The sequence below is a fragment of the Squalius cephalus genome (genome assembly GCF_949319135.1).
Source record: "Squalius cephalus genome assembly, chromosome: 1".
NCBI lineage: Eukaryota > Metazoa > Chordata > Actinopteri > Cypriniformes > Leuciscidae > Squalius > Squalius cephalus.
The window spans coordinates 28387620-28408067 of record NC_137122.1 but is presented as its reverse complement, the minus strand read 5'-3'; the positions used below and the strand labels follow the sequence as shown (position 1 = coordinate 28408067).

Sequence of the window (20448 nt, the reverse complement as noted above, 5' to 3'; positions counted from 1 at the left end):
AACACGAATCATTGAAGCTTCACAATGACAGTATGAAGCACGCGAAGTGTAGAGACAGTTGTGTACTGTATTTTCTATTGCAGTAAATCTATCCCAACCAATTTTAAAGAAAACAAGAAGGCATGTGGTTTAAAAGATGGTAAGTAAAATAAAAAGCACATCTTACTATAAATAATTTGTGCGACCAAATCATGTTTTGCGCCAGTAACTGAAAAAGTTAGTAGCGCAAGTGCCACCAGTGGAAAAGGTTAGTGTAGTTCCCTGCCTGCACAAGGCTGGGATGGGCTACAGGACAATAGGCAAGCAGCTTGGTGAGAAGGCAACAACTGTTGGCGCAATTATTAGAAAATGGAAGAAGTTCAAGATGACGGTCAATCTCCCTCGGTCTGGGGCACCATGCAAGATCTCACCTCATCAGTGATCATGAGGAAGGTGAGGGATCAGTCCAGAACTACACGGCAGGACCTGGTCAATGACCTGAAGAGAGCTGGGACCACAGTCTCAAAGGAAACCATTAGTAACACACTATGCCGTCATGGATTAAAATCCTGCAGCGCACGCAAGGTCCCCCTGCTCAAGCCAGCGTCCAGGCCCGTCTGAAGTTTGCCAATGACCATCTGGATGATCCAGAGGAGGAATGGGAGAAGGCCATGTGGTCTGATGAGACAGAAATAGAGCTTTTTGTTCTAAACTCCACTCGCCGTGTTTGGAGGAAGAAGGATGAGTACAACCCCAAGAACACCATCCCAACCGTGAAGCATGGAGGTGGAAACATCATTCTTTGGGGATGCTTTTCTGCAAAGGGGACAGGACGACTGCACCGTATTGAGGGGAGGATGGATGGGGCCATGTATCGCGAGATCTTGGCCAACAACCTCCTTCCCTGAAGATGGGTCGTGGCTGGGTCTTCCAGCATGACAACGACCCGAAACACACAGCCAGGGCAACTAAGGAGTGGCTCCGTAAGAAGCATCTCAAGGTCCTGGAGTGGCCTAGCCAGTCTCCAGACCTGAACCCAATAGAAAATCTTTGGAGGGAACTGAAAGTCTGTATTGCCCAGTGACAGCCCCGAAACCTGAAGGATCTGGAGAAGGTCTGTATGGAGGAGTGGGCCAAAATCCCTGCTGCAGTGTGCAAACCTGGTCAAGAACTACAGGAAACGTATGATCTCTGTATTTGCAAACAAAGGTTTCTGTACCAAATATTAAAGGGATACTTCACCTCTGGGAAGATGAATGTGTATTTAAAATAGGTCATTTAAGTAGAAGAAATGTGGAGAAATTTTTGAATTTGGAGCTTTCTAGACTGAGAAAAGCCAGAAAATGTATTTTTGGCTTATGTGGATGAAAGACAACAACTCCCAGAATGCACTTGCTTCGCTGCCTTAGGAGGCCACGCCTACCGGTTAGAGAGCACAGTTGAAAACAACAAGGCTAGCCTAAGTAAGTGATGAGTTTGCCAGGGATTTAGAGACCCAAAATGTCCGGGATTCGGCTTTTGCGTTCTACAGTGGCCATTCATCATGTTTACTGTGGCGAGCAGGACGAGGCTGACGGCCGCGGGAGAACGGCGCGAGGCCGATGGCGTCATTACTGAGACGCGCCGGGTCTCGCATCTCTCACGGAGGAGCGGAAATTTTCTTAGCAAGGGTAAAACGCACATCAACCGATCACTTGTTTAGCGTTCATGTAAACACTACAGTCAGATTCACCGATCGGAATTAATTCAGTTAGATTGAAACGAGAGGTGTGCATGTAAACAATGAATGGCGACCGCAGAACGCAAAAGCCGAATCCCGGACATTTTTAACAGTCTCGCCCGCCGGACAAGTCCGGGAAAAGGAAGATGGTAACCCCTACTTACTCAGCTTTCTCCTATTATTCAGCTTTCTCCACAGAACAAGAGCATGCTAGCTTAGCTTCCAAAGAAAGACGGCTGATACTGTGTACATTCTGTGAGTGAGATCCCACCCTGTATGGGCGGGTTGTAAACATGCGGAACAACGCCATCTACTGGCTGTAGTCTTTAGCCTCTGGCCAGAAAATCCTCCGATGACGCAAAATGACGATTTTTGCGTCATCTGAGGATTTTTTCCAGACAAAAAATACATAAATCTCTCCTCTTAGGGGGATATGAGGGTGGAAAGCATGGTAATTCGAAAATACTACAGGTTTTCTACTAATACAAAGCTTAATGCTAAATCCTGAAGTAACCCTTTAAGTTCTGCTTTTCTAATGTATCAAATACTTATGTCATGCAATAAAATGCTAATTAATTACTTAAAAATCATACAATGTGATTTTCTGGATTTTTGTTTTAGATTCCATCTCTCACAGTTGAAGAGTACCTATGATAAAAATGACAGACTTATACATGCTTTGTAAGTGGGAAAACCTGCAAAATCGGCAGTGTATCAAATACTTGTTCTCCCCACTGTACAGGTGCTGGTCATAAAATTAGAATATCATCAAAAAGTTGATTTATTTCAAGAATTCAACTTAACAGGTGAAACTAATATATTATATAGACTCATTACATGCAAAGTGAGATATTTCAAGCCTTTATTTGTTATAATTTTGATGATTATGGCTTACAGCTTATGAAACCCACGAAATCAAAATCCCAGAAAATTAGAATATTACATGAAATCACACAGTAATTACACAGTGATACAATGGTCATTGAACCAGGTTTTGGTTCTTTTGGCAGTGTGGGCCGGTGCAAATCCTGCTGGAAAATGAAGGAAGCATGAAGTGCTCTGAAAATGTCCTGGTAGACGGCTGCGTTGACTCTGGATTTAATAAAGCACAGTGGACCAAAGTCCTCTTTTCTGATGAGAGCAAATTTTGCATCTCATTTGGAAACCAAGGTCCCAGAGTCTGGAGGAAGAATGGAGAGGCACACAATCCAAGATGCTTGAAGTCCAGTGTGAAGTTTCCACAGTCTGTGTTGGTTTGGGGAGCCATGTCATCGGCTGGTGTTGGTCCACTGTGCTGTCCACTCAACGCAGCCGTCTACCAGGACATTTCCAGAGCACTTCATACTTCCTTCAGCAGACAAGCTTTATGGAGATGCTGACTTCATTTTCCAGCAGGATTTGCACCGGCCCACACTGCCAAAAGAACCAAAACCTGGTTCAATGACCATGGTATCACTGTGTAATTACTGTGTGATTTCATGTAATATTCTAATTTTCTGAGATTTTGATTTTGTGGTTTTCAAAAGCTGTAAGCCATAATCATCAAAATTATAACAAATAAAGGCTTGAAATATCTCACTTTGCATGTAATGAGTCTATATAATATATTAGTTTCACCTGTTAAGTTGAATTCTTGAAATAAATCAACTTTTTGATGATATTCTAATTTTATGACCAGCACCTGTATGTATGTAAGTAAGTAATACTTTTATTCAGGATAGATGCATTAAAATGATCGAAATTTACTATAAAGATTTCAAATAAATGCTGTTCTTTTGAACTTTCTATTCATCAAAGAATCCTGTAAAAAATGTATCATGGTTTCCAACAAAAATATCAAGCAGCACAACTGTTTTCAACATTGATAATAATCTGAAATGTTTCTTGAGCATCATATCAGAATGATTTCTGAAGGATCATGTGACACTGAAGACTGGAGTAATGATAGTGAAAATTCAGCTTTGATCACAGGAATAAATTACATTTTACAATATATTCTTATAGAAAATTTATTTGAAATTGTAATAATATTCACAATATTTCTGTTTTGCTGTATTTTTAATAAAAAAAAGTCAGACTTATGATAACGAAGTAAAGTTTAACGACGACCCAATACTTTTGTCTGTATATTAAGATGGAATAGGAGAAAGTAATTTAAAATAAGTAGATCTGTGACAGTTAGAAACCGTGACTCTCAGCATCATAACAGAGAGCACACAACTCTTCTGAGGCCTCTGGGTTCAGTATGATTTTGCGCCTGTGTTTCTGTGTTCCAGTGATTAAAAAAAGCCTGTTCTGAGGCTGAAACGGAAGAGATTCTTGACACACTTAGTGATCGCGCACGGAGGATATATGGAGCTTGTGAATGTAGAGCGTTGATGTGATGTAACCCTGGATGTCACACTGCGTAGGTTGAGCAGCAGTTGAGCCCTCTCTCTCTCTCTCTCTCTCTCTCTCACAATCAGACATGGTCTTCAGTTTGGAGGACTTAAAGGGTTAGTTCACCCAAAAATGAAAATTCTGTCAGTAATTACTTCCACATGGTCCTGACAGACACAGCCAATGCAACAGAAGAGATGAGCGTAATGTCTTCACATACGAGACCTTACATTGTTTGTGTCGCTGGTTTGTCATTAGGATAAGCGATTGCACAACCTCTAGTGTCACATCTATGTCGACTTTTTTTCAACGCTTTCTGAAGCTTCTGTATGTGTTATGCATCATAAAGCTATTCTTATAATGCCTTATTATCAGCTTTATGATCATGTGAATAATTACCTCTTCATATTTACAAGCTTAAAGAATATAATGCATTAAAACACACAATATTAGTGTTAACCACATGTTTTTTCAGTGTTATTTTGTGACCCTTTGATGCACAAATTATCAAATCATAAAGAAAAGAAAAAAATGTAAACAAGTCTCATATGCTCACCAAGGCTGCATTTATTTGAGAGTAAAAAGAGTAAAATTTTGGAATATTATTACAACTTAAAATATCTGTTTTCTATTTGAATCAATTATAAAATGTAATTTAAAATCTGAATTTTCAGCATCATTACTCCAGTCTTCAGTGTCACATGGTCCTTCAGAAATCATTATCATATGATGATTTGATGCTCAAGAAACATTTCTCATTATTATCGATGTTGAAAAGAGTTGTGCTGCTTATTATAAACGGAAACCGTGATAATTTTTTGGGGGATTATTTGATGAAAAGAAAGTTCAATAGAAATCTTTTGTAACATTATAAATAATTTAATGTCTTTTGTCTTTACTGTCACTTATGTTCAATGCGCCCTTCTTGACTAAATTTCTTTTTTTTCATAAAATTAAAAAAATAAATCTGTACTGTTGCCAAACTTTTGAACAATAGTGTAAATGTTATCACAAAAAAAAAACACAGTGACATATAAAGAGGCAAATCATGTAGAATTATGAGCAGGTCCAGATGGAATTTGCAAACCTTTGGCATTTGTTATGCTTATTTTGCAGGAAAATCTCCGTAATTGTGTGTGTCGACTACTTACCGATAGCTGAAGTCATGATCAAATTAGACAAAATATTAAAATAAACAAACATGCAAAGGGTGGATGATGTAAATGAGCAAATCTGAGAAAATTCACAGATTCCTTGTGGGTCTGATTGTGAGGAAAGGTCAAAGGTTATCACCCCATGGCAGTTTGGGTGTAACATTTCGCCCTGAATGCTTAAAAATACTTCCATAATCTAACCACCATAGATTTCCACCATCATGCATTACTACAGGTGTAATTTTATATTGTAAACTTGGGTTAAATTGTAGTACAAGAACATAATATGTTGCATTATAATTATTTACCTTCATGTGCATTATATTGAAAGCGTTTAGTTTATTGTAGTCCATATCCTCTCATGTTTCATCTTGGCCTTTATGTGGACTCGGCCATTATGTGTTAAACCTGCATGTTACACTCTCTAAACATGTTTTTGGAGGGGGAAGTCATGTCGCAAGTGCTCGGGAATTTGGTGTAATTGATTCAACATGCTGGCTAGGGGTCACGCCGCTTCGAGGGGGGCGGCGTAACACGACACCGCCGCGTGTAGATGTTTTCTGCTCGGGAAACTGATTACTTGTGAATACGGCTAAAGGGAAACATTTTGCAGGATGGATGATTTTCAGTTTGGAGGACTTAAAGGGTCAGTTCACCCAAAAATGAAAATTCTGTCAGTAATTACTCGCCCTCATGTTGTTCCAACCCCGTAAGACTTTCGTTCATCTTCGGAACACAAATTAAGATATTTTTGATGAAATCTGAGAGCTGGCTCACTCCTTAGTCTTCTATGTAATCTGCCATCCCAGAAAAGTTAGTAAAGACATCATTAAAATAGTCCAAGTGACTACAGTGACTCAACAATCAAGCGACGAGAATACTTTTTGTGCGCAAAAAAACCCACAAAAATAACGACTTTATTCAACTATTCACTATTGGCCAGCATCACACGCATCACACACATGACCTGCGTCGGCCAATAGTGAGCCTACGTTCTGACGCACAACCCAGAAGCGCTGCGCTGTTACACTACGTCACACAACTCACAGAAGAAAATGAATAGTTGAATAAAGTCGTTATTTTTGCACAGAAAAAGTATTCTCGTCGCTTGATAAACTTAAGGTTGAGCCACTGTAGTCACTTGGACTATTTTAACGATGTCTTCACTAACTTTTCTGGGATGGCAGATATCGATTACATATAAGCCTATGAAGGAGTGAGCCAGCTCTCAGATTTCATCAAAAAATATCTTAATTTGTGCTCCGAAAATGAACGAAAGTCTTACGGGGTTGGAACAACATAAGGGTGAGTAATTACTGACAGAATTGTCATTTTTGGGTGAACTAACCCTTTAACACAAGTTATGGTTAACCTGAGTCATAGTTACGGTTGACTCTTGGACAAAAAAACAGTACCGTTTCAGATTGTTTTCTATGTAGGAAAATCCATATGATGTGGGAAAATTAGATGATGTGTATATATGTTTCCAGTCTCCTCCCTGCTCTGATCTGTGGGACTCCCCCCTGTGTTTCCGGCTGGGGTGAAGCGCCCGCATCAGTTTGTTCATCTGCAGGTCCGTGAGGCGTCAACGGCTGCAGGCGGTGCTGCGTGTGGAGTGTGTCTGTGCTGGACTGATAACATGGGTGTGGGGCTATAGAGCATCAGCAACATACACACACACGCACACACTACAAACGTGAGAAGAACAGCTAGACGGTGAAGACACATGAAGTAACGTTTACTAGTAGGGATGAGAATTGGAAACGGTTCTAGCTAGGGCCATTAACGTTTAGTACTTTAAAGGAATAAATATTAGGAAAAAAAGTAATGCAATTCCAAAAACTGTTTACATGGCCTTTTAATTAATTTGTGGCCTTTTTTTCACAGTCTAATTGGCATGAAATATACATTAAACAACAATACTGTAACATTTTATTCATTTAATTTTATAAAATACTACTGGCAAAAATCATGCTTTTGATTCACTTTTAAGAACCGGCTCATTTGTTTGGGAATCGGATTACGCTGTTTGCGCTGTATGTTGTATATTTATTATCAAGAACCAATTCATTAGAGTAATTTGTTCTTGGTTCTCAATCCTACTTACTATTGATTCAGTAGAGTTATAAGAAAACAACAGCCGCTTCAAAACTCATGTTTGAGGTACGACAGTGTAATTTATGTTGTGTTTTGCGATGGAAGCCCCAGCAGAGAAAGGGTTCATGATAGTCACGTGTGAGAAATCCCAGAGGTCCTAGTGTCAATAATTCAGAAGCGTCTGTATCATTTTACAAGCCATGCTTTGAAACACACAGGCTGCGTCTTATTGTGACAGGAAGTTTGAGGAATGCTTTGTGCCGCATCTGCCGCTCTCCCGAGTGTTTTCCCATACTTATCCCACACATCTCCGTGTTCAAGCCAGGAACAGAAACCTCAGGACCCGGAGTTGCAGGAAGTGGGCGTAATGCTAGGGAGAGCCGAGGGGTGTGACAATGGAAATATTCTAATGCTGATCGTTCAGCTGGGAGGTTTATTTGTGGCCCAGAATCATAATGCCGTATGGAGGTATTTAGAATTAGTGTAAGTGTCGGGAACAGAGAAATGCTTGTTCCTCCCACCCGTCCCAAACTCTTCTGGTTTCTCACTAACAGTAGTTGTTCTCTCAGAGGTCAGCTGTGTTGAGTTGGTGGGACAGATGTGTGCTCCTGAATTCAGCGGAATAAAGTGTTCCTGTTCGCCTGTCTGAAATGATCGTGCTTAACCCTATGAAGCCTGCTGTATCATGTTTGATATGCCTCTAAATTATCATTATGATCAAAACTGCTGAAAAATCATCTTGTACACAATCTACAACATGCCTTCTGTCATCGGATTGATAGTTTATACTTTTTAAGCAAGTAAAAGGCCTTTTAGTATCATTCTAAATCCCTTCAGGATGTGACACACATAACTTTTTGCTGTGAAATGTTTTCTTTCTTTTTTTTTTTTATGAAGTAAACAGAATAACTTTTGTATTGTTTGTGATATTTTAAGATGAACACCTACAGGACTGAAGCAACTTAGGTTTACTTGACTATCCATACATCACTTTTGAGAAAAATCATGTTAAAATATGTGTATCAAATATGATACAACAGGCTTTTGAGAAACATTTAATTGTTCAACTCTCAATCATCATTTGTATTGCATTGCATTATATATTTTGCCTGCCACAATAAAAACTACAGGGCTTTGATCATCAAACTAATAATTATAACTAATAGTCATTTTGCTTGTTCAGATATTCACACAAAATGTTCTGGGGGCCATGAAAATTTTGTGAAAATGAACAGAAATGCTGGCGGTGGCTGGCAACTTAAAAAATCTAATAAAAAAATGCTGGCAGGGAAGGGGTTACATTTCTTACTAAGACATATTATTGGGAGATATAAAGTGACAACTGATATTTATATGCATTTTATGTAAGTAGTCGAAGCTATCAGAAATTCATCTTACTTTTTGGCCATATAAATATCAGCAACTGCACCAATTTGCATATTTTTCCCCGATTTGGGGCTCAGTTTTCCTCCTCGTGAGCTCCATATTTTCTATATCATACTATGAGGCGTAAAAGCCTGGTGTACAAAATTGTGATAACATAAAATGTATGCTAACTTTTTAAAGATTTAAAAATACATATTAATAATTATATATTGTTAATATTATATTACATTAATATTACAGTTTTAATAAACTCTTCCAATTGAAAAAATCGAAATACTATCTAAAATCTAGTATAATCTAAATATTTCCATAGAATAAAGAAATATAGTGTAAGGCACTTAAAAAGCCTTTATTTTTGTTTTGCTTTCCACATATGGACATTAATTCAGTCAGACGCACACTCTAAAATCTGAGTTTTTCCTTTTGGGGTGACGAAAGTACATCTTGTCTGAACATCCGTCTGTCTATGTCATGTGTCTCGGAGGTGTTTCATTCTGTAAGTTCTGATATATGTATCAAATACGCACCATATCCAGACAGTGTCAGTATCGGAAATGCTATAATCTGTTCTTCCTCCGAACAATGTGCCTTTGGGGGTCTTCTGTCTGCAGTCAGCGAGATCAACTTACATACGCCTGTCAGTCAAATGACAAACAGACTGTGAGAACAACAACGTTCATCTGGAAGTTGATCTATCAAGATCTTAAAACTTAGTTGTTGAGTAGTGCAGTAAAAGTGTCATTTGCAAGCATATAGAAATGGATCACATGCTATATATATTTAAATATATATACATATATATGTTTTTTGCTGTCTGTCACTCTTTAGGAAATGGCATAATGGATCATACACTCCTGTTCTTAATGGACATTTGACGCATCTTGTCATTACTGCCTCTTTTGAATCCCCATTAAAAACACCTCGTAGATGTTCTTTGGTTTTAAATGATGTTTTCCTATTTTGCATTTACAAGAGTGCTGCATTTTTTCTTATTATTAAATAGAGCAAACTTTTCTTTGCACATGCAAACTGGGACATTTCCCTTTCGATTTGGTCAGATGCCGACTTTCATCTGCCATCTGCCAAGAGTCTGAATTTTTAACCTCCATATTAAACTGAATTTACATTTAACAGTAAAAGTCATGCTGGGTTCCTCTGCAATGGCATATTTCATTGCGACTTTAACAGATGCTTAAAACACACCATTAAACCAGATTAAACCTTGCTGCCACGAGCCTGTGAAATCCACAAATTGATTATGACATGTTCATTATCACACTTTATTGTGGTTTCGATGGTGGCGTGATGATTATTTTTGCTGTTATTCAGACATCCAGCGTCTTTCTGCTCTTCTGATGACCCCGTTTTCAGTTTTCCAGGGACTACATTGTCAGGCAACGTCCTTCGTGGCATTGTTGTGTATTTTTTCCACTCCGTCTTGGATGAATAGCAGATTTCCCAGAATTCTTGTTATTGGTTGGTCGAAGCACATTTGTAACCCTCTATTGCACATTTTTATGAGGAAAACTCATAAATTCAAATCTAAATAGTGGAATTCTTTGTGAATTAACCCTGTATTTACAATACAAGACAAATACATTTTTAGTTTGTGTTACTTATCATGATTTCTGTGTTGTTTAAGCAGTGGACTGATGGTTGATGATGCACAGACATTGATAATCAATAAGATAGACACAAAATGATTGCATTTAAATGAACACTTATTGTTCCAAATGCCCAAAATTGTACCTGAAATTCATGCATTAACTTTCATTAATTATTGAAAATGACTCTTGGTGTTAATATATATTTGAGCATTTTGAATTTGATTATGTTGTGGATTTGACTGTAAATGGAGAATTTTCTGACATTGACTGGAACTGTGAGTTTATAAAACTCAACATATCATCTAACATTTTAAAACTCAGTGTTTTTCCGACCTAATATTTAACTTTAGGTTTCTTTGTACATAAGGGTGTGTTCACATTTGTAGTTTGAGTCGCTTGAGCCAGACCCGAAAACACAAAAATATTTAGTCCTGGTCCGCTTAGCGTTCGTCATTTTAACACCGTAGGCTACCTAAAGTCATAAGGATATGCCACAACCTGATTGGTCGGCTTTTATTATGTATATTTCGAGACTGAACTTACCGAACATCCAAAACAATGCTGTGTGCTGGGCTAAATGCACTCACTGTATGTGCGTATACCTACATATAATGGTATTTCGACCAGCTGAGAACTCGTGAAGAGCTAATAAAATGTGTAAAGGAGTCAAAACAGCAGCAGGAATCCATAAGTCACACACACACAAATGAAGACCTGGGCAGCATTCTGTCCTTTTTAGGGTTGCATCTAGTGACATCATATGTTTTTGAGTCGTTTACATGCCTTTGGTCCGTGTTGCGTTCATATTTCATTCCAACCGCACCAGAGTTTGTTTGGAAGTGGACTGAGTCCCATCTTTTCAGCGGTTTCAGTCCACTTGTTTGATGGCACCAGGGTTCAGAGGCAGCGTTCACACATCTTCAAATGAAACGCACTAACAGAGCAATTGCACCAGAGTTCGTTTTAATCCAACCAAACCTGCCAAGTGTGAACAACACCCTAAGAGTGTTTATTTCTCCTGTCACAGGAGGTTCAGCCCTCACCGGAGTCCTCGACACGGGATCCATCTGAGCTTCTACCGAGACTGTGTTTCCTGGTTCGGTCTGAGGCGGGTTACGGCTTTAATCTGCACAGCGAGAAGTCCAGGCCGGGTCAGTACATACGGGCTCTGGACCCCGGCTCGCCCGCTGACCGCGCTGGACTCAAACCGCAGGACAGACTCATAGAGGTGAGACACGAATCATTCTGATTCTGCTGAAGCGAATTCTTATAGTCCTCCTGTAGTTAATCATTTTATCCCTTAAAACTCATCTTTGACCGCCAAAATGACATATTTAAACGTTTTATCCTTAAGAAAAAATTCTTCATGCCTAAAAATAGCTTGAATGTAACTCTACACCCTTGCCTCATTTAGTATACGTGGTTCTATGAATATGCAAATTAGCCCCGCCTCCACTCACTCACACCAGCTCAGAGATCCACCTGTTTACGATCACACTTTGATCTGATTGGTTACAAGATAGTTTGTGACGTCAGAAACACCAGCAATTTCAAACCGTGTTTTACGGTTGAATCGATCTCATTTACTTTTCGAGTTATAGCCATTTTAGTAAAATAGGCTCCTCCCACAACATTCGTTTTGGCGCCCCTTAGCGACCGTAAATCGAAATTTCAACTTTTTTTTCGATAATTATTGATATGGTAATGACAAACCATGTTTTTGAGACTGTCTTGTTCACGTCAGTTTTAAGATGAAAATACTCAGCAATGGTGTTGACTTATGAATTTACACATGGTTTGTCTTAAAGCATATTAAAAACACCACTAGACATATAAACAACATTAAAAACTGGATTTTCACCACAGGGGACTTTAAGCAGCTTGAAGCTCTTTCTTTATAGCATGGCTCTCATATTTCTATAATTTACACACATGCATCACTATACATCTTTATGATGCCAGATATACACCCACATTTTCTAAATTCACTTCTACATTCACACTCGCACACAGACCAACCTTCAGATGCATGTGGGCGGCATGTGATATGATGACTCGCACAAAAATATTTCTGTTCTTTAGAGACTGAGTCGAGCAAAATAACATAGTGTTGAAACTTACATTCGAGATGGATGGGTAGAGCTGAAAACATCCTTTATTGTCACCGAAATAAATGCAGTGTTCCTATAAGCTCCATTAACTCGTGAACTTCGTGATTTTGATGGATTCAGTGTTGATTAAACACATTAGCTACATCTATTCATTGCTGTGTGCAAATGATGAACCATTAGTTTGTAGTGTATAAAAGAAAACCTTTATATACTGATGATGAAAATAATAAAAACAACGCTCATTGTTTTACAGATATCTCACTTATTGCAATCATCAATAGGTGAATCTCATGAAACCTTAATGTATGATTTTTGCAGCAAAATGCCTCAAGATAATACTGCAAAATAATTGTACGTGTTTTAACATATTTAACATGACATTTCAGCACATTAATGTGAGAAAATATATGTGTATAGACATTTTTTTATTAAAATCAGCATTATTTTGTTTATAATATAATTTAATTTATATAGTTAATATATGTATATTTTATATATTTATTATTAATATATTTAGATATTTTGGTATGTGTGTGTGTATATGTATATATATCATAAAATAGGTAATAAAAAGTTAGAGAAGAGCATTTATTCAAAATAGAAATCTTTTCTAAACATCTAAATCTTTACTATCACTTTTTATAAATTTCACACATCCTTGCTGAATAAAAATATTAATTTCTTTCAAAAAAGAAAGAAAAAAATTACTGACCCCAAACTTTTAAACGGTAGAGTATATTGTTCCAAAGATATATCGTTTACATAATAAATGCTGTTCTTTTTTAACATTTTATTCATCAGAAAATCTGAAAATCATAGGTTATAAAAAATATATATATATTAAGCAGCACAAGTGTTTCCAACATTGTTAATAAATCATGATATTAGTATGATTTCTGAAGGATCATGTGTACTATAAATTAAGAATTTGTAACAATGCAAAAAGTCTTAATTTCAGCAGTTCAGACAAACTTTCTCTCCATCTTGCAGTTGTTTGCAGCCTCAGTAAGAGTGCGAGTCCTGCCCCCTTCAGTTTCGAGAAGTGCACCTCTCTGTGTCCCTCAGGACACTGATACCTGAAACCCACACGGCCACAGCAACACGCTTCAATATTTGATGGTGTTCAGTTGAATAAAGCACACGGTCCATCTGTCCTCAGGACAAACACTCAGATTAAATCACCTTCAGCAGAAGGAGAGCGCGCTCGCGGGCCGCTCTCGTGCCCCTCTCGTGCCCTTGTTTTTGTTTTGATTGATTTGGTTGTAATTTCGGTAAAATGTCTACACCGTCTCTCCTCTGTTCGACTGGTTGGGAACCTAATTCTCCCACAAAACATGTTGCTAAGCAACCAGTGGCAGGGCGCTATAAGGCGAACAGGTTTATCATGGGATAAATAAAGCTTTTACATGTGATTAAAGTCACTGAGGCAGAAGTGAAGATTCACCCCAGAATAATCTATTGATGAAAGGTTTTTATAGGTCATCATTGTAACTCTTCTCTCTTTCAAAAGAGTAAAAAATAATGCACCTCGAAATTACCATTGAAATGTTCCATGGAAAATTATACTTAGTTTTTATATACCATGATGAAGTACTTTAAAGTACCATTCATATAATTTGTTTATAAATATGGTAAACAAATATTACATGAAATCAGTTATACAAAAGTAACATGATCGTACAATGTGTTTTATTTATTGATTGATTATTCATTTATTTATTTAAAATAATTGAGACAGTTAAAATATAAATGACAAACACACACACACACGTATATGTATGTATGTGTGTGTACTGGGATATACAGACTTTTATGTTAGATGCGATTAATCACTAATATATTTATATTATTTATGCTTTTTTTAATTTATGACTATAAACTATATATGATAAACTATATATATATTAGTTTAACTATATATTTATTTAACTATAAAGTTATAACTATATTAAATTCAACATATACAAATCAATCTAAAAGTTGTTTTGGACATGTTACCATAGTAATACCATAGTTTTTGGATGCTACCATGAAACTAATATCATTTTATTGTTTGAAGTTCAAAATAAATATTGTATATGAATATGGTAAAAAATATGTAAAAAATGCAATGTCAGTGCAATGTTTTTGTTGTTGCCCAGAGACGTTTCTAGCTGTTCTGTTTTGAAGTCCTAACTCTTGCTGTATTAAAACTCTGTGCAGGTGAATGGAGTGAACATTGAAAACATGAGACATGCTGAAGTTGTGGCCTTCATCAAGAACGGTGGTAATGAGACGCGTTTGCTAGTGGTGGATCCAGATACAGATGAGCATTTCAAGAAGATGGGCATCATCCCCACTACAATACATGTCAAAGGTACGGTTGAAGAGTTCACTGAGGATAGTCCACCCAGAAATAACATTCATGAGCTGTGAAGGCAAGTCAAATGTGTTTGTATATAAGGGTTTTTCCTCTGAGGAGGCAAGGGAGAAGATGTCTCCTCAATAGTAAACTGGATGAGAAAATCCACATTCGAAAAATAAAACGCAAATATTACAAAATGTGACATTAAAAAGTGTAAAAGTCATAATAAAGTAACAGTGTCCAACAGTGACACCTGCAGGTAAAGTTACAGTGGGACGCTGCGTCTCTCTTGTCTCTCTTGCCTCCCCTGACCCCGTTGACAGAGTGCGGTGGGGGGTGGGGGTGGTCACATGAGAGGAGGCAATGGCAATGATTGGATATGATCAGTTATGATTGGTTCGTGCAATAAATCCTGGCTCTCATTTTCGTGCGCGTTTTCGAATTGGCCTGAATGAAGATAATGATGGCATTAATGTAAATACTAATTAAAAAGCAAGTAAACAGCTCAGCCACTATTTTTACCGCTTTTTCACGTCAGAATTAAACTTGAAATGGCCTGAAAACATGATGATTGTGGGGGTTTTAGTGAGCAATCAGCTTGGGGAAATTAAATGTACATCTTTGTTTCTGTGACCAGTGAGTACAAGCTTGATGACTGCTGATATACACATATATTATTTATTCATTTATTTGGAAAGTTTGGAACAATTGGATTTTTAAAAGGTGTTTCTTATGCTCACCAAGATTGCATTCATTTGTTCAAAAATATAATACAGTAAAAATGAATATTATTTGAAATATTATTACAATTTAAAATAACTGTTTTCTATGTGAATATATATAGTAAAATGTCATTTATTCCTGTGATGGAAAATCTGAATTTTCAGCATCATTACTCCAGTCTTCAGTGTCACATGATCCTTCAGAAATCAGTGTAAATGATGATGATTTGATGATCAAGTATTATTATTATTAACGGTGGTTCTTTTATATTCAGTTTAGTGTGTGCAGCCTTGATTTCCTCTTCCTGGGATTTGAGGGGGAGTTTGATGTTTGGAATGAGAAACTCATGTTAGCCAGCAGTCCCGCTTCTGACATGTGGCTCGGATTAAAGTTAAATTGAGTCGAACACTTTAAACAGGCTATTGACATCTCTTGGATAATTGTTATTTGGCAGGATCCTGATTCGGCCCACTGGAAGGTCGTTCCAGCCCAATCCACTTGCTTTTCCAGCCTCTGTTTTCTTTGTATCATTTTCATGCATTTCATCCTGATTCAGTAAATCTTCTGCGTCAGGTCTTGGAACGTCAGGTGACCCAGATTAGCCCGAACAGGCCACAGATGCGTGCTGTTCTTACCCACAGCTCAGCTCAAGCTGTCCCGCTGTAGCAATGGTCCTCTCATCACAGCATCTCTCTCCTTCATGCAGCATATATTGATAAACTTAAAGAAGACATGTATGTTTATGGCTGTTTTTCGGTTTAACATCAGCCACGATGTTCTCTGATCTTGATCTTATTGAAAGAACAGTGATCTGAGCTTTGGTTCTTCTTCTCAAAACAGACTTTGACGAGTCCATAACTAACGGCTCCTCCAGCCCACACGTGAACGGGACGTCTTCACGATCCACATACTCAGACGGCAGCAGTCAGGACACAAGCATACAGGTGACCGTTTTCATGAGAAACAAAACCTGCATCTGCAATTAATGCACTCTTCAAAATAAAGGTTCTTCATTGGCATTGATGGTTCCATGAAGAACCTTTAACATCCATGGAATTTTTTCCACTGGACAAAAGGTTCTTTAGATTATTAAAAATGTTCTTAACACTAAGAAAACCAAATGGTTCTTTTGAAAGGTTTCACTAGCCGCGTTTCCATTACCCTTCAAATTGCGCAAATTGAAATTGCGAATTGAAAATACGCCCAATGGAAACGCGTCAATTTCGCAAGAACTCCCATTTATCGCAAAAAAGTTTTTCAGGCAATTCGAAAAAGGAATATTTCGCAAAACTGCAATGGAAACAGTTTTTGCACATTTCCAGGTCACCTGACTTAGAAGGCGCGGTGTGTTTGGACAGAATATGAGACGGAGTTCTTTATTGAATTCATAAAAGACAAAAGAATTACAGAAATACTGGATTCTAAACCTCAAAGAAATGCCACAATCAAGACCTCGAAGCAGATATGAGGGAGAAACACCCAGAAACACCTCACAGTATAGCCTAAGGGTCTTTCCTTGCCATTAATGCTTGGATAACACGCCTACGTTCCCTTCCATTAATAATAATAATAATAATGTCTAGTGCGGTACGTGGCTGTGATATATAAACTTACCAATGTCCTTTGCCATGATTTTTGGAATGACTTATCACGAGAGGAAAAAATGACGTTTTAGTCGCATAACATCGGTTAATGGAAACGCCGCCATTTCGCAATAGTTTTTTATCGATATTTAGAGAAAATCGGAAAAGTTTTGCGCGAATCTTTAATGGAAATGCATTTACTGAAAGGTTCTCTGTGGAACCTTTATTTTTAAAAGTATGTGTATATGTGTGTATGTATATGTATATATGTATATATATATATATATATATATATATATATGTATATATGTATATATATATATATATATATATATATATATATATATATATATATATGTATATGTATATGTATATATATATATATATATATATATATATATATATAAAATATTCAAAAACACATTTTACATCTATCTATAAATTACAGAAACGTCTGTCTGTCTGTGTGTGTGTGTGTGTGTCTGTTCCTCGCATATCTCTCGAACCGTTAGTCCGATTGATTTCAAACTCGACAGGTGTCTCGCCACGGGCACGAGTAAGTGCAGTGCCAAGTTTGACGTTGTTTGGATGAGAAATGCAAAAGATATCGTTAAATATATCATTTTTAAAAGGTTGTGGTTTAAAAATAAACATTCTGACATTAGAGAGTTGTATCGGTCAAAGAAGCCCCAAGAAGGTTGTGGTTTAAAAATAAACATTCTGAAATAAACACTCAGTCAGCTACACTGTTTACTTCTGAATATTATAGTTTGGTTCCAGAACGTGATAAATCCATCTATCTATAAATTACAGAAACGTCTGTCTGTGTGTTATTCGCATATCGCTCGAATGTGAGATAACCACTAAATGTGTGAAAACCACTATTTTCTGTTTCAAACTTTCACATAGCATCTTTAGGTTATAACAACATTGAAAATCAAAATCTGGATTTGAATTTTTTAAGATTTATTATAAAAACGGATTATTTTTTCCCAAAAATGCAATAAATTCATGACTTTTTTTTTTTTTTTCAAAATGCAATTAATCCATTGAATCAATATAAAGTTATTTTTGATCATATTGTCATCGCAAGAAATATCTCCTGAACTTTTTTGACGGCGATCAGCTCACAAAAACTGATTTTGCACGGGCACTTTGCACTGCTCCCTGAATCGAGGTGCTTATTCATTTGTGGATGTTAACTGAATCTGTAAGTCAGCTATGCTGTTTACTTCTGAATATTATATTTCATTCTGGTGGCTTAACGCTATCGCTACTGTGTAATAGTAGCCTATGCTATTCACCAACTAAACATATCCTATTCAATTCGTTCACAGTCTCTTTCATGGGCATCATTTGTAGTTGCCTATTCACAAACTGTTTGCTCAAGCATAGCGTTTTCTCTGAGTTCACTGTGTGCTTTTTACCATGCACAAATAAAAATGTCACTGAACTTTTGCTGTGTAATTGTAACAATGAGCACACACCAAACCAACAATTACTAAAAACACACACAAAAACTAATTTTGCACGGGCATTTTTTGCACTAGTGTCAGCTAATTTTTTAAAAAGCTCCTTAAGATAATAACTGCACATTTTCACATATTACATTAGATATATAACATCTGTAACATCTGTAATTGTACAAATTAAAATATACTAAAGACATGGCATGTTATGAAACAAATGGTTATAATAGCATTTGAGCTCTCTCTCTCTCTCTCTCTCTCTCTCTCTCTCTCTCTCTCTCTCTCTCTCTCTATATATATATATATATATATATGTGTATGCATTTTATGCCAAATACTCAATGCATTTTATGGCTTTTTGCAGCTGTCTCCATGTGTTAAGTGTGTATTTCTGCATTGTAGTTCTCGAGGCAGAGCAGCCGTCATCTTCTCGACCCGTTTGAAGAAACAGGTCTGTGTTTGAGCCCCACGGCGGCGGAGGCTAAAGAGAAAGCCCACGCCAAGCGCGCCAGAAAGAGAGCGCCACAGATGGACTGGAACAAGAAGCACGAGATTTTCAGCAATTTCTGAATCTTCTTCCCAGATCCCAGAGACAACCCCCCCCCCCCCAAAAAAAAAACCCTACGTGTGTTGCATTCAACGCTCTGGACATGTGACTGCTTTTAATGGGAAAAAAAGAGACACCTATTTTTGTAGAAAATGAAAATTTGAAATATAAAAAGTTGAAAAAATCACCCGGAGGGGATAATGTAAGTTACACAATCAGATTTCTGTCTTGTATATGGCTAAGAAAGCGAACAGAGGGAAAAGCGATGGTCAGGCTGTTCGTATAGAGAGGATTCTGCGTCATTTTGTTTTCATGCTGTTTATTCGGCTGCACTTCTACACACAGGTAGTAAGTTAACAGTAATGTATACAGTGGAATACCAAAAGCCAAACAAGACTGCATATGGATGGACAACCACAGCATACGGACTCGACCGAACAAAATCATCTCATCCCATGTAGAACCACCAAAATAATGAAGCTCATTTTATGCCGTACATGTTTTATGTGAATCATCAGTGAATGAGAACTGTACTTTTGCCAAAGACACAACCTATAATCAACCTGATCAGCTGATGTCTTATGCTTTTGGATTGTTTTGAAGGGACGTGCCACTGTTGGAAATCAAGGAGAAAGTGTCTTGGAATTACTGAGACTCTTAAAAGGAAGAAAGAAACAGGAGTGACCCAGAAAGGAGAGTGTGAATTGCACTTTTCTTCACCACCAGAGGGCGGTGCACTCTTGGTCATTAGTACGCCACTGTCTCACAGACTGCAGGAGTGAAACTTTTGAATTCAACACGTGCAAAGTTGCAAAATATGCCACAAAGAGTCATTGCTTCATCTACTGTGTACTGTCTACTGGTGCATTCTGGGACATGGATGGATACTGACAAGACAGATGGCATGCAAGAAACCGAATCGCTTTAGGAAGAAAAGTAATAAACCTCGTAAAGCGATAAAGAGTAACGTCCGTCTTATCTACACAGAGTTTGAGGGACAGATGTTACAGTGTTGATGCTGAACTTTCTGCATAAAGACAGCTGGATTTACACATCACTGCGACTCTCAAACTCATCTCAGACATGGCTGATTGGGATATATAGGATTTATTTAGGTACAGTTAATAATGCAGACAATCATAAAAGCTTTTAAGAGAGCGCTATATGCATTTACTGCACACATATTGTGATATATAGCATCAGCATTACTCTTATTCATCTTAATAATTCATGATACGTTCCATGTTTGCAATTTAGTATTAATGTAGTTAAGTAGATCCTGTTGTTTTCTTTCCTGTTGCTCCCCTATGCCGCCATTGAGCACTAATGGGAAATCATTTCCCATCAGA

At 37.5% G+C, this 20448-nt stretch overlaps 2 protein-coding genes across 3 annotated transcripts in view; one reads left to right on the top strand and one right to left on the bottom strand.

The window, feature by feature from the left end:
- The window catches only part of LOC307166434 (Na(+)/H(+) exchange regulatory cofactor NHE-RF2), a 36220-nt gene extending 16119 nt beyond the window's left edge, over window positions 1-20101 (top strand). For both annotated transcript variants that reach the window (XM_079884794.1, XM_079884793.1), the window contains 4 exons: window positions 11350-11550; window positions 14636-14789; window positions 16341-16444; window positions 18955-20101. In XM_079884794.1, the coding sequence (XP_079740920.1) occupies window positions 11350-11550; window positions 14636-14789; window positions 16341-16444; window positions 18955-19122 (627 nt within the window). In that variant the 3' untranslated portion in view covers window positions 19123-20101. The remainder of the gene's footprint in view (window positions 1-11349; window positions 11551-14635; window positions 14790-16340; window positions 16445-18954) is intronic.
- The window catches only part of ccdc137 (coiled-coil domain containing 137), a 224026-nt gene that overhangs the window by 193290 nt on the left and 10288 nt on the right, over window positions 1-20448 (bottom strand). The window lies entirely within an intron of this gene.